Here is a 15,888-nt window from a genome sequence, read left to right on the forward strand (position 1 = left end):
CTGTCTGGAAGGCTCAAAATCTTTCTGGCCACTGTGAAGGAATTGTATGTGTCATTCCCAAGATGAAATGGTGCTATATTAGCTGCAAAATGAGGCCCTTCACCATACTAATAAATTATTGTTGTCTAAAACCAGGTGTTTCATTGTCCAACTGTATATATACAGTCTGGCAAGTAAGTATTCATTTAGCAGATGCTTTTAACCAAGCCTGATTGACCTGATTTAAGTGCCTTGTTCAGGCTAATGGATCGGCCCTAGCGAGAAGGGTCTGGCTGCAGACATGCACTCTACTCTGTCTGCACTTGCACTCTCTGCACAGGAACTAGAAATGAGTTGCATGATGTTGTAACAGATTTTGGCACTTTGATTTTTAAAATTTGTTTCTTATAATAAATATTTTGAAACAAATATGATAGTTTCAGCAATGAAACTCACATTGATGTGTGTTTCAGAGGACATGGAATCTGTGCTTATGCAGTCAGCCCAAAATTAATATTTGGATGCTTTTATATTTTGTTATCTTATCCGAAGTAATTTATTTTACAAGTGTAACTTTCAGCGGGTGTCTGAATAATTGAAACGGTATGTATATTTGGCCACATTGCAGGGTTGCCGGTGCGGTATCAGATATGTTTTGTCATACCAGATTATGTTTTGGATGTCAAATGGGATGATAGACAGTGTTATTTTATTATTATTTATATACTATTATAGTATTTATTAATATTTGGAGCTAGCTGTTATTTTTGTATTTTCAGTTTTATTTAAATTGAGTGTTTTTTGTCATTTGTATTAGTTTTTTTCTTTTTTTAAAAATAATTTAATTATTTTTGAATTTCTTTACTTTAAAATACTTATTACTTCTATGTAATCTTATTTAGGTTAGATGCCAAGGCAACATTTCTAATTTTCAATGTTAAGTTTTTAATTTGATTTAATTTTATAATTTTTAATATAATTTAAATACTATTAAATATTCTTAATAGTTTTTGTTTTACTTAAAGTCGGCATGAAACGGAAGTTGTGATAGTCTTTTCTTCTCTATTGTGATATATATCCGAGTGAAGCGGCTTCTCGAATAAGAAAAAAAGTATGGCGAAATATTACAAGGACACATAAATAAATAAATAAATAAATGATAAATCGTTTATAATAAATATTGTAGTATTCAATAAATAAAGAATTGTCAATTTTGATTTCATGGTGACTTTAACAGTAACAACATTGAGGAGAGACTCCATTTGTCACTCAGGATGTGGGAGACAGGACTGTGTTTGCATATGCACGCATTTTATTCTTCAAATGCGCAGTTTGAGAATTTTTCAGTTTCATTACTTGTACCCTTGAGCCCATCACATTTATCCATAAAGCACAAGCATCTTTCTCGATTCGTCGCCTCCGAGGATATTTTACACCCTCACACTTCAGCGTGTAAAATCACATGCGGTTCAGGAAAGACTCTGGGCCATATTTGCTAAAAATGGCTCCTAAAACACCTGCCAAACAGAGCGATTTTACACCTTAACAGTGAGGTGTGGCTGTCAGACAGGCTTTAGATGCATTTCCAAAAATTCTGCAGTCTTAAATAGCTGCAACAGACAATTATGTTCTCTCTACAGCTGCCTGAAAGTCTGCACATTTTTAGGAAGTCATAATTCTCAGATTTTCATTTCAGCCATGTATTCATACTAAGAAATGAACGAACATATCTGTGTCATTCTGTCGGGAGAGATAAGTCATTGAGTGCAGAGTGGGTTGCCTTAAAAAAAACACACACTACTCAGCACAAATGTGTGTGTGTGTGTGTTTGGAACGAATGACTTGAGGAACAGCTGCGGTAGTGCTGTCACACACAAACACACACACACACACACACGCACACACACCTTTCCCTGCGGATAACTTCAGTCTCCATGCTGCTACTGCAACAGCAGGAGCTCTGGATCTTTGATGTGGCTGTTTCTTCTCATCAGAAATCTCTCTTCTTTAAAATCTTTTATTTCTAACTTTTCCATCATCTTCTTCTCTCTTTTTCCCTCATCTGGATTCCTGTGAGCAGAGCAGCAGCTTGGGTGTTCTACGTGAATGACTGAAACAGATGAAATATGAAAGACACAAATGCTGAATGAAGTTTTTGAGTCAATTGGAACGTCTCTTTGAGGGAAAAGCAGTGAATCACTTCTTTTTGCCGCAGAAAGATTCATTTACCTTTTGAAAACATGACCACCATGCTGGACACCAGCTCTTGGCTCCACGCTGGCCCCGCCCCTTTTGGATCTGCTCCAATCAGCCGTGTCATGAGGAAAAGAGCTGTCCGATTGGACCGTGAGCGGCGTGCTTGCCTGAGTCTGAGAGAAGGTGTGGAGTCGTGTTGCATGTATGCATTCAGACCGACAAACACACTTAAAGCCTTTAGCAAGTGTCTGAACAAGGCCCTAACTCTATTCAACTTTGCCGCATAGATCAACATTATACTACAGACATGAACTGTGGGGTGCTATTACGGTTTTAAGCAAATTTCTCATAAATTTTGATAAATATATATATATAGATGCAAAAGCCTCTAAGTGCCATCTGAAATTTTCTTTTAGAATGATCATTTTTATCAAGCTCGTTTATTTAAGTTCAGTAATTTCACTTAAATGGCAATGAAAATGACCTATTATTAGTCATTTAAGTGAAATTACTGAACTTAAATGTACAAGCTTGATAAAAATGATCATTCTAGAAGAAAATTTCAGATGGCACTTAGAGGCTTTTGCATCTGAACTCTTCATAAAGCATGTTGTAAAGCTATACACGTACGCCACCAGTTAAAAATCGTGCTTAATAGGATAAATGTCTTTTTTATGGTCAGTTTTCTCTTTTAGGTCAAATACCATCATAATAGAGCAACAGTTTGAACAGAATATTGCTAAGAAAGTTAGTATATCTTTGTAGCATGAATAATAACTCACCTTATTTAGTGGCACAGAAGTTTGAAAGTAACTCTATTGCCCTCTGGTGTACTGAATTTTGTTACTTTAAGACTAAATACATGAGCGTATTTTAAGTATGTTGTTCAGCCGGGTCATACTTTGGCCAAGTGCTCATGTACTTGAATGTTTCTATTCTAAAACAGTCTACAAACTAGCAACTGTGCAGCTATAGAAAATCTATCAAAACCCAGTATCTTTCTTCTAAACCTGTTTTACATCCATTAATGCTTTTTTTTTTTTTTTAAGTCTAAAAACAAACACATAATTGACCGTTCGCAAAGACCCGCCCCCTTTAGTTACTGTTGCTATGTCCGACAAGCCACGCCGCTCTCACGCCGCACCATGTTCTTAGGCAGTGAAAAATACATTGCGGAGCAAAGAGGACTCTGATTTGACATATCAAAAGTAACTTGTGTGACTAAACTAAGTCTTAACCTTCAAATATGGTTTTTTTTTAAAAGAAATTTAAACAATAAATACCGTTTTGATGCTCTTTAATGTGTCGTGACAGATCGCTGTAGCGCCTCAGTTTAAGCTGTTCGTAAACCGATCATCTCTTCCTTCTAGTTAATTTATAGCATCAAATAAACATCAGAAGGAATGTTGTTTCAACCGTGGAAAGACGTCAGTACACACCGTTTTTCAAGTTCAAGTCCACAACGTTAATCTACTAACTCCTGACTGCTTTGTCGGATAAAAATGGCGGATTCGGCAGATTATGATTGGTCAGATCGCCTGTCAATCAAACTCCCTGCAAAGGGTGAATTAGGTGTATAACTAGTTTATAAATTGGCTGTGGATTAGCAATCAGATCTAATTAGATCAAATGTGAGCTGTGATATTGTTTTATTGAATATTTTATCAGTGAGATATGTAAACACAGGTGTGATACACTAGGCTGTTTGCACGTGTTTGTGTGGCTTGCGTGTTGTGCTTGGCTTGCCATGGGTGATAAGGGAACCAGAGTGATGACATTTCCCTCGATCCAGGATGAAGAAGCTTCAGCTCATGCATGCACACACGCACATACACACACACACATATGCTTAACAGCACATTTAGGTGTCCTGCAGGTTGCAATATGAGACGTGAGGCGTAAATTACAATGATATCCCCAATAAGTCAGCGGCAGCTCAGCAGCCTGCCACACAGATTGAGTGTCAGGTACAGAATAACTGTCAGGACACAAATAGAAACATATGGAGTACAAGGTATCAAGAAAAATGGAGAGATTCCAAACAACTATAAGTCTTGCATTGTGAGCTTAACTGTGATATTTGTGGTAAGAACATAGAAACCATAACTAAAGCAACTCTTTTAGAGGGGTTAGATCAGCTTATATTCTGCCCTTGTTGAATCCTTGAATCTGATTTTTTGATAGATGTTGCAGGGTACTGATTAATTTTCTTGAACTACATGTCTATTAAGTAGTTTCAGGTAAATAAAATATATCAAATAAAATATTATAATCTTTTTTCTTTTGGGGAGACATTGTGTGGCGGTCACATGCATACGCAAGTGTCTGATTCGCAATCTAGTTGTTTATTTTAGCATTATTCGGTTCAAGTAAAATATGCTGCTTATTTGAGTATATTATATTATTTTATAGTATGTTTTAGTATAGTATATAAATACTTAAATGGTAAGCTTCACCTTTTAACTGTGGGGCAAATGTATTTATGAGATATAATTACATATAGGCTATAGTACAATTTTTTTTTATTATATATTTTTGCTTTTCATATATATTACTATTTACATATTACCTGAGTAATATTTATATATAAATAATAATATAAATTATATTTTATATGCGATTTCGATTAGAAGTACTCTATATTACTGATAAAAGCCTAAAAATATTTTAACTGTTAAACTGTGTTAAATTATAAACAAATGTGCCATGGATTATTTAGAAGCATCATCAACATGGGATTAGGAGAAATTACAAACCCACAATGGAGCAGAATATTACGGTGATGTTGGGCTTGTGTACATTACAGCCTAGTTAGGACCCTTTATTCTCCTCATTTGTTCACACTCTTCAGGTCTCTGATGTTGATTCATTTTTCACTTCAATACGCATGAAGTGTTTCTTTGCTGCAATTTGTGCTGAAACAACTAGGAATACACACACACACGTGGGTGTTACGATCATTAACTCGCAGTGTTGAGGTTTAATGTCTGTTAGCACCGTTGTCTTCCTGAAACGTTTGCACACGCCTCCTGTCTGCCATCTCGATTTCACCTCCCGAGCATCTTTAGTGACCTCATGCCAGATCAAAATTCAGAAGAACGTCAGCTGTTGTGTTGACCAAACGCCAGATCACAATTTAGATGCGCAACAGGTGCAACACTGGCTCTATTCCACAACACAAACAGGTGCTATAGGCGCTTGGTTAATAAATCTAACCGTACTGACAGGTTCTGACCTCAACAACAGCAGCCATATTAAAAAACATGTCTTCAGGCTTTTGTGGTTGTCAAATAAATGTTAAAATGATTTTGTTATACAAACTATGGTACCTAACTGTGTGTGTGTGTATGTACTGTATTTTATATACAATTTATTTAAAGGGTTAGTTCACCCAAAAATGTCAATTCTGTCATCAATTACTTGTGTTCATCTTTGAAACACAAATTAAGATATTTTTTTAAAGAAATCTGAGAGATTTTGGTCACTCCATTGAGAGTCTATTCATCCTAAACTCTGATGCTTCAAAACGTTCATAAAGAGATCATAAAACTAATCCTTATGAATCAAGCAGTTTAATCCAAGTCTTCTGAAAAGACACACGATCACTTTACATGATGAACACATTTGATTTAGGCTTTTATTCGCATATAAACACTGATCAGCGAACACTCATAGAGCACACAAATGTAGTAAACAGAAACTCAACCGTACTTGCTTGACGCGCGAGAATCAACTTCATTAGTTCTTGCAGAAGTTTAATAAAAGCTTAAATTAAATCTGTTCGTCATATAAATCGATCGTCTCTCTTCAGAAGATTAAACCGCTTGATTCATATAGATTTATTTTATGATCTCTTCATGAACATTTTTAAAGCGTCAGAGTTTTGGGTGAATAGACTTTCATTGGAGTGACAGATTACATTAGAATTATCTTCATTTGTGTTTCAAAGATGAACGAAAGTGTTTGTAACAACATGAAGGTGAGTAATAGATGACAATTTTTGGGTGAACTAACCCTTTAATGGATATTAATAAACAATATTTAATAAAAATGTTGTATCTATCATAGTTTGTTAATATTGCAGACTGGATGTTTTTCTTTTCTACATGTATTAGCAGCTCTTACTGTAGTTCCACTAACATCTATATTCATGTTCACTTTACACCACCACATGGTTAATGACGACACCAGGGAGCAAATGTGACAAAATGTCAGATGCGAGAACCAAAACCACAGCTAGATGGCTCGATTTAGGCTCGTATCATGTTATTAATCTAACACAGAGAGGCCTGTTCCTACCACATGCTGTTTAGTTGCAGATTTGTTACATGAACGACTTGGATATGCATTCTCATATACTGTAAGTTTGAAACCTGCAGGGTTATAATGCCAAAATACGATTCTGATGCTTCGTTTCCGATAAAACCGCTGACACATGGCAAAAAAAAAATTTAATTGCACTTCTGTTGGTGTTTCTTCTAATGAAGGAGAGGAGGATTGACTTTTGCACGACATTTGTAGTTCAGATAATGACGATACTTTAATGCTGTTGACGAACTTTGGTTAATCCAAATATGAGCCAATGAGCAAGAACCTTGTGCTGTCTCCTTATTTTACCTCATGTATTGTGGCTTTACTGCTAAATCACTTGATTAACCAAATGTATGTTGTTGCTGTATCTTTGAGGTTTCTATCCAACCCCAGATAACCTGAGAAAATGTTTGCTTGAAGTGTAAATATCATATAACTCTAGCGTCTATATTGTATTATTCATGGTAGAAGTGCCAGGATCATTTTAATACGAGTTTCTAAGTTTAATCGCGATATAGATTCAAACACTCTTCAAGGCAGTTTCATGGAATTGACAGTCTTTCTTCCTGTGGTAAGCCGTGGAAACATCTCGCACACTTGCTTCTGTTTTTAATTGTATGTAGAAACAGGAAGAGGAAGTATGTTGTAGTCTGTACTCTCTCCTCTATGACTGATAAGCGCTCTGTCGGCTGTCAGGAAGAGCTTGTTCGAGGGGAGGATGAAGGAGATAGATCGAGCTGCTCGCCGGGTATTTGTCTACTTGTGTGTCTTCTGTCATGATGTGTTTCCTTACGTTTATAGCCTGCTGTCTCCTGAACATGCAAATATTGAGGCGTCGAATCATTTTGTGAAGAGTTTGTAAACTTTTTTTCAGTTGAGATGTGTTTCTGTTTTGAGAGATTCAAGACCTGCCTGTTTTTGCACTCTTTTGTGTTTTTTACTGGGTTTTCAGTCTATGAAATGTTTCATTTTTGTGTGTATATAAGTATAGTTATGTATTTGTGCACTTTTGACGTACAGTTGATGCTGCTTATCTGAAGCTAAATGTACAGTTTATCAGTCTTTTCATTGTGTAACAGTGCAACTTTATATCCCAATAATTGATGAAATGAGTTAAGTGAATTAAACAACAGGTTAACAAAGAGGGTTAAAAATACTCAGAGTTGAATCTGAGTCGTTTTGATCCTTTGATAATTGACTCAATGTCTTCATCTTTGACTTTATTTTTTCTTCTAGTGCTCCAACTCAAACTTCAGCAGAGACGAACTCGAGAAGAACTGGTTTGCCAGGGGATCATGCCACGTAAGAACCACTCACACTCTCCTAGTAGTACTAGTTAATAATCTGTTGTTATTTTGCACTTCTGTTAGTGGATCTTTCTGTAGTACATCTCAAATGTTCTCTTCCTTGAAGGTGTTTTTCCTTCTTTTGCACAAGTTTTGTCACACCTGGCACACGGTTTTCATCCTTAAATAAATCTGGGCAAAATGTAGTTGCCTTGTGGTTAAACTTAGCAGATATAGCTAGTCTCTCTCATCCTGTCTAAGATGCTGATTTGGTTTGGTAAACATAAGAAAGATTCGAACTCACTTCCTTTGTGCTGTGGTTTCACAGAGCATGAAACGTCGGCCCATTCATCTCAAAACTACAACTTTTCTGCTTAACTGTCGGGTCATCGCTATTCTGATGGTACCTACGCACTCGATTTTGTCAAAAAGGTTTCCATCTTGTGTTGGCTGGAGATGTATGATTTTGATTTAAGTCAGTTAAAATTAAAAGATAGTTTAATTTGAATGCTTAATGATGAGTAAAACGAGTACCTAGAGGTCTCACCCACACATAGATCCCAGTGTATGTTTGAAAAAGCTTTTTTTTTAGGTCAAAACTTCGAAAGTAACTCAGCTTGAATAACTCAACACATCTCTCACTCTTTTCCTTTTGTACTTGTTCTCCTTCACCAAGTCTCTTATAGAAGAATGGCTGAATTATATGTAATTACTCGTGTAACATCTCATAGCTAAGTTGGTCATTGCTAAGATGTTGTGCAAGCAGAATTTTTGACATTTGGAATTCGTGTCTGCTGATGTTATTTGGGACTTTTTTAGTCGTTTTTGTTTCAGTGCACATAAGCAGCCAGGTTCATGATGGTTCTGGTATGCTTACAAGTTGTTGTTTTTTGTAGTTATCAAGTTGAGCCAGGTGAGAAGTTTGAGTCACGCCATTCTATGTCGGTGGTGAGTCTGAGAGTCATGTTAAGCGTCCTGTTCACACATAACTGAGACTTTAACACTAAACTGGCCTAAACAGGATGCAGTGTTTAAAAGATGCAACTCTTTTTAGACACACAAGCCGGGGACACACTTAAAGGGATACTCCACTTTAAAATGAAAATTCTGTCATCATATACTCACCCTCATGTTGTTTCAATCCTTTATGAATTTCTTTCTTCTGCTGAACAGAAAGGAAGATATTTAGAATAATATTAGTAACCAGACAGTTTCTGGTCTCATTGACTTCCATAGTAGGAAAGAAATATACTATGGAAGTCAATGAGACCAGAAACTGTCTGGAAAAAAGAAATTCATAAAGGATTGAAACAACATGAGGGTGAGTATATGATGACAGAATTTTCATTTTAAAGTGGAGTATCCATTTAAACGCCTATAAAACGGATTATGAATGTAATTTGATACATACCCAATGACTGATCATGCCCAAAACACGCCGAGTCAGAGACAGTTGCGTTCAGTCTGTGTTCACAGTCAGTGTTTAAAGGGTAACTCTCGCCAAAATTTAACCTAGGCTCTTTTTGTTAATCTACTCGAGTCAAACTTTCGTGTAAAAGCATAATTAGAATGGAAACGCCACTTTTAAGATTGACCGTATTTTTGTTTTAGGTCAAAATGCCTTTTGAATGGGAGTGCATGGGGCACGACTATGATAGCATAAAAATCGCTATTTTTAAAACACTAAGGAGGCTCGACACAACATAAAACTGTGCTTGAAGTATCACCAGGGGTTTAACACATGAACTTGAGTATTGACTACATTGTTTGTGTACACAAAGTTTACTAAAAAGAAAGGTTTTGTACGACTCACTTTATCAGTTAATGTTTCCTTTGGCTGAAATTTTGTCAGTCAAAAGTAGTCGATCTCCGAATGCAACGTAATGAACTGAGTCCATATGAGGAAATATCATGAACTTGTGATAACATGAAAAGCATGATAACTTAAGCCCTATTCGCACTGGATTAGTATTATCTTGGGACCTCGTGTGATTTAGAAATTACCCACCCACATCTGAATTTCGTGTGGCGCATTCGCACGGGATAAACGAAGCCTGTGATTTTACTCGAAATTACTGACTTATCTCCCGGATATGATGTCAATAGGCTATTGCTCGGAAATGTCTTGTCATTATTATAGGTCTGGCTGTATGATATATCATAAACAGAAGAATGTTCCTTACCACATGCTGCTATACATGTCATCCATCTCCATCTAATCATTATTTTAGTTTTTGCTCTTCTGATGGTTTTCAGCTTTCTCTTTCAGCAAATTGTATAGTTATATCGTATGGTGTAAAGCGATATGACCCAGTACCCAAAATACTATCAAAACACTCCAAGGCAGCCTCCATTCTTCGCGAAAGATGGATAAAAAAAGCGCACAGGAAACAAAAACCTTGAAAAAATTATAAACGACCCCACCACATCACAGAGATGCCGATTCACACGGGACTAATATTATCACACGACCTCTGTGTTCGGCGAAATATGGTAGGTCATATGCGGGGGGTATTTTTACTTTACAAATTACAGACATGGCCGATTCGCACGGGATTAAGATCACAGACAACCTCTGCAATTATTACAAATTACTAGAGGTCACCAGGTAATACTTATCCCGTGCGAATAGGGCTTTAGATAAAAAATTATCCGTGAATTTATATGGAAACAAGCTTTAGGAGCTTTCCATCTTTACTATCCTCATGTTACGTTGCATTCGACTACTTTTGACTGGCAAAATTCCAGCCACCGGAAACACTTACTGATAAAGTGAGTCGTACAAAACCTTTCTTTTTAGTAAACTTTGTGTACACAAACAATGTAGTCAATGCTCAAGTTCATGTGTAGAACCCCTGGTGATACTTTATGTTGTGTCAAGCCTTCTTAGTGTTTTAAAAATAGTGATTTTTGATGCGGTCATAGAAGTGCCCCATGCACTCCCATTCAAAATGCATTTTGACCTAAAACGAAAATACGGTCAATCTTAAAAGTGGCGTTTCCATTCTAATTATGCTTTTACACGAAGTTTGATTCAGGTAGATTATCAAAAAGAACCTAGGTTCAATTTTGGCGAGAGTTACCCTTTCAAACCTGCTGCAGTCGTTGTAAGACTCTTTAAGTGTGTTCAGTTGAGTCTTAGAATGTTTCAGCTAGTTGTTAAGTGTTTCGTCGGCATTAAAAGATCTGAATATTTAAAGTGATTCATTTATCAGCCTTCAAGAATATTATAAACACTTTTGCATGGACTATTATGGGTTCTTCTGATGTACTCCTATAATAGTTGTACACAGGGCTTGACATTAACACCCGCCAACCTGCCAAATGCGGGTGGATTTCAGCTGTGGCGTGTAACACAGTCACTCCTATTAGCCACTTTGGCAGGTTGAATTTGATATAATATACATTTTCAACTGTAGTCTAGGCATCTTAAATAATATACTAAGTGCAATCTAGTGTTGTCAAAAATATAAATTTTCCGATACATTTGATACTGAAACATCTGAAACTCTTCCGCAGGAGACACAATTCCAGCCGAGTGTTCTCGCTCTCTAATCTCTCCGACCGCGAGTGACACACAAACCCGCGTCCCTTTACTCACTCGTTTCATTTGCTCCGGATGACTATTGTTGGTTATTTATTTATTATTATTATTATAAAAAAATTTAACCAGTGCATTTACAAAACCAATTACGCAATCTGTCCCATTTTGTTTCCAAGTTTTCAACTCCGCTAATCATGTACATGAGAAACCTACAACCAGTTGCATCCGTCCATTGCATTCGTCGTTGCCATCCTCTGATCTCTGGCTCTACTCCTTTATGAAACATTAGACATAAACCTCTAAGAATAGCTTGTGGAGAATCACTAGTTATATAATCCAAATGATCGGACTGATGTGATGCTTGAAGCTATAGAGCATAAACCATTCCCTTGCTCTGGCCCTTCATCTGAATCTGAATATGAGTTTGCATTTTGAATATTTATTTAAAGGTCTTAAATTTCATTCTTTCAAATGTGTAAATACCCTGTAACAATGTCATGTTTTCTCCAGAGATCTGGTCTAGCTAATCAGAGATCTAATTTCGCATATGTATTTTGCATATGTGTCTTTTTCCGATTTTAATTTACAGTAAGAAATATGATGGTTTAGTACTTTAGCTTACTGTTTGAATAAAAAAAAAAAAAAAAACGTATCTGCTTCCAATATGTGTTTAACCTACAATACTGTAATTATGATATGACTAAAGATATATCACACATTCCTTGCATGCTCACAACACCTACTAAAAGAATTTATGTCAATTTATGTTTGTTTTGTATGAAACATTGGTTGTGTGACTGGCCCTTTAAGAAGGCGTGTTGAAAGTAGAACCACCAAATGCTTGCTTAAGATCTCTTCTTAGAATCATCTTAAAAAGAAAAAGAAATGAAAACCAGAAAAGCAGAAACAGAGAGTTCAAATGAGGTGGTGCTTCCCTTTAGTAGGTTTATGTAATGCTTCATACTGGTCCCATAATATCTTCCAGCATCTGTGATCCAATTTGAACCCAGTGTCTGCTGATATCAGCATCTCGCTTGGCACACTGACTGGACTGTCAACACTGTTCAACCAACAACAATGATGCCATAGAAAACACCATCTAAGAAGTAATTTCTTAGTGTTTTCCTTAATTAACTTTTTTTTAATTTTTATTATACATTTATTTTTAATACAATGCATAATCAGAAAAAAAGTAGGTTTGGGAAACCCTTTTGAAAGCAGTTATAGCAAATCTATACCAGGATTCTACTCGTCTCACGTTAGCCACTCTACATGGCCGCTCGCTCTAACATTAATGTTAACCTAGAATAATGTGTGCATATCTAAGTGTTTGTGTGGAGAGTGGAAGCTAAATTAGTACAGCACTTGCAGCATGACATGTTTAACTTAACGTGTATTTCTTTCTAAAGATGCTGTACTGCGGAGTTGAGTCAGCGTTGTTATCTTTGCCGGCGACATTGACTCAGAAAACACTTGTTTATTAATAAATATATAAAGCATAAACAAGCAACTAGTCGACTAATGGCTTAAATGAACGACTACAAGTTGACTAGAAAAATCTTCAGTCCGGGGCAGCACCATACACTACTACACGGTTGAGTACATAGTGTATAGTGCAACATTTGGGACAACACTACTGTTGCAGAAAATAAACACTGCAGCTTTAAGGTTCAAGAATTAGCATTCAATCTAAATGTTTTAATTGCAGTAGATCTGCAGATATTTGTATTGCAGACATTAAGCGTGTAAAGCTCTAAAACGAGTCTAAGATGAAGATATTTTGTGCGCTCTTACTCGTAATGAGTGCATGACTAGCCATGCTCTCTATTGGGTGGGTTACACACACATACTCCGTTGAGTCAGTGAGCAGGTGATAAGCAGTGTATTTAAATACATGCCATGTTTCCCATTATATCTGTTAGTAAAAGGTCAGACGCCTGCTATACTCATCAAAGCCATTTGCTTTCCAAATCCTTTTGATTATACGAAGCAAACTATATACTCTGTAGAGAGAATATAGCAAGTTGTTTGGATAGAAATGGTCTTTCCAAAATAGAAATAAACAGCTACGACAGCAGATGGCAACTTAAGGGGATCTTTACAGCTCTCACCCAATAACTGTCTGGATCTAAATATGGATCCCAAGGGGAAGGAAAAGCCACCAGCAAATCTGCAAATGTGTATCTGCTCTTTTAGAGTATTCCTAGGCCCTACTTTCTCTGTCTTCTCCCTTTCACTTCCTGTGTGTGTCTGCACTTCCTGTCAACTTGAATGCCCTATTTCACTCTTATCTGCCTTGTCTGATCACCCTTGACTGAGTCGACATGCTTCCCCCATTAAAACACATTATTACAACCTTAGAAATAAGTACAATTTGACCTTTTGATGCATCAGAATCATCGGACCTGATTGTAAATTTATAGTTTTTCTAATTTCGAAAAATATAATTTAACAGCTAAATTGAATTGAATGCTTTTCTATTTTATTTTCAGTTTGTCCTTTTTAATTTAGATTTTTTTATCATCAGTTTTCACTCTAACTTTTAGTTTTAGTTTTTATATATATATATAGGCCTTTTAGTTGTTTTTTTTATAGGCCTAGCTTAAGTTTAGTTAGTTTTGGATTTAGTTTTAGGGTAACACTTTATTTCAATAGTCCACTCCAGACATTTTGCTGACTATAAATACTGTAACTTTGCAAGTACATGCCAACTTATTCTTCTAACCCTGAACCTTAACCTTACAGTCTACTTATGCTCTGAGAATTAGTTGGCATGTGGTAAAGTAACTTGCAGTTAGTAGAATGTCTGAAGTGGACACAAAAATTAAAGTGTAACTGCTTCTGTTTTTGGTATTTTTGTAATGCCAAAGAGTACTAAATGATGCCATTACAATTGTCAGGGCTGTCTATAGAAGTCATATGTTATAAAATAGTTTGAAATATGACACTATATTATACTTATATTGACTATTCTGCATCAAAACCTAAAACTAAAATCAATTTGTGGCCAATTTTAAATATTTCAGAAAAATGTTTGTTTTTCCAGTTTCAGTTTCAGTTTTTCAGAATAAGTTAATAAAAATGTTTGGATGTATTTTAAGTTTACGTTAATGATGCTAATAACACTATGTTGGTGATTGATTTAGTCACAGTAGACGTGTTACTGTTGAGAATCATTTAAATCTGTGTTATTAGCACAGTGAATCGCATATCCTGGATTGGCTTGACGTGGATGTGGTTACAGGGACTTTCTGCTTAAATTCTGATTACATAACCTAAAACAAAATTAAATGTCTTTGGGCACTGCATAAAGCCCCTACAGACATCTATGAATGCAGTTATAAGAGATTTATTACACAAACTAATTGTGTCTGTGCCATCATTTTCACCTTTTCTGCCTTAGTAATTTCTCAGCAGAAGATAAACGACAAACATCGCCATGTTTTTGACTGTGGCGGACCATTTTGAATGTCAGCTTTAGTAATTGGTCTGTCCATGATTTTGATGTCAGATAAAGCAACTGTATTTTACCCCAATTATAAAATGAATCCCTAATATCAAGATTAGACATTATGTTTAATAGGGTTTTAGAGCTGAAAATGATGATAAGAGTTCACACAGATGAAGTGGTTTTTCACACTAACCTCATAATTTCTCTCTCACACACTGTTCTCTCTTCAGGCAGAACTGCATGTTGCTGTGTGAAGTGCATGAACCACTTTGACCCCGTAGACCATAATCTCTCAATAAACGACTACAGCACTCATCTTTTTCTTGCTTCTTTCCAGCCCTTTTTTTCTCTAGAATAGAATAATAACAAATATATAATATAAGAGATACATTCAGAGTCTGTGGCTTTGTAATACTCATTCATTGTAGGCAGGGTGCAATGTATAATGGACATCAAAACGAAAGATTGAAGTGGTCTTAAAAAGTACTTGAATTTAATTGAAACAAATTAAACTTGATTTTACATATTTTTAATATTATATTTAAATATAATTACTGTATAACATTATGAAAAGGGGTGGAAAGGAACAAAAAAACTTGCAATACGCAATAGAAAATAGGAACAAAAATCATTCTCAGTTGTTTCAGACTGAAAATGTTATTTTTAAATACATTTCGCAATTATATATATACACAGGGTTCCCACGGGTCCTTGAAATCCTTGAAAGTGTGTGAATCTAAAAAAATTAAATAATTAAAGGCCCTGGAAAGTTTTTGAAAATAAACATACATGCATGTCCTTGAAAGTGCTTGAATTTATTTTGTGCAGACGTTTTCTGAAAAAAAATCCATAATATTCCCTGACGTCCGCTAATGTGTTATTTCGCCAACACTTCGTGGCCTATGCATACTAGCTTGCTTGATTTATGTTAGATACGCGCATTTATGCGTTGCGTTAAGTGTTTCTCGCGTGAGGTTTATGTAGTACGTTGCCATGACGTTCACGCGAGCACGAAACTACTACGATGGTACCTCGATGTTTAACAGACACACCGTGAAACATTGCAAAAATGAGCTGAAACCGCTAAAATGGGATGCCTGGAAAATGCAAGTTTCAAGATA

General features: G+C 36.0%; 1 protein-coding gene across 10 annotated transcripts in view; it reads left to right on the plus strand.

Annotated features, from left to right (window-relative positions):
* mrtfaa (myocardin related transcription factor Aa) overlaps positions 1 to 15,888 on the plus strand; it is a 49,462-nt gene that overhangs the window by 8,920 nt on the left and 24,654 nt on the right. For 8 of the 10 annotated variants that reach the window (XM_082165175.1, XM_082165180.1, XM_082165177.1 and 5 more), the window contains exon 3: positions 7,723 to 7,788. In XM_082165175.1, the coding sequence (XP_082021301.1) occupies positions 7,723 to 7,788 (66 nt within the window). Of the gene's footprint in view, positions 1 to 7,097; positions 7,235 to 7,260; positions 7,341 to 7,722; positions 7,789 to 15,888 lie in introns of those variants that run through there. The other 2 variants (XM_082165181.1, XM_082165184.1) reach the window with 2 other exon arrangements.

This window comes from Leuciscus leuciscus (genome assembly GCF_965113295.1).
Source record: "Leuciscus leuciscus genome assembly, chromosome: 1".
In the NCBI taxonomy this organism is placed as follows: domain Eukaryota; kingdom Metazoa; phylum Chordata; class Actinopteri; order Cypriniformes; family Leuciscidae; genus Leuciscus; species Leuciscus leuciscus.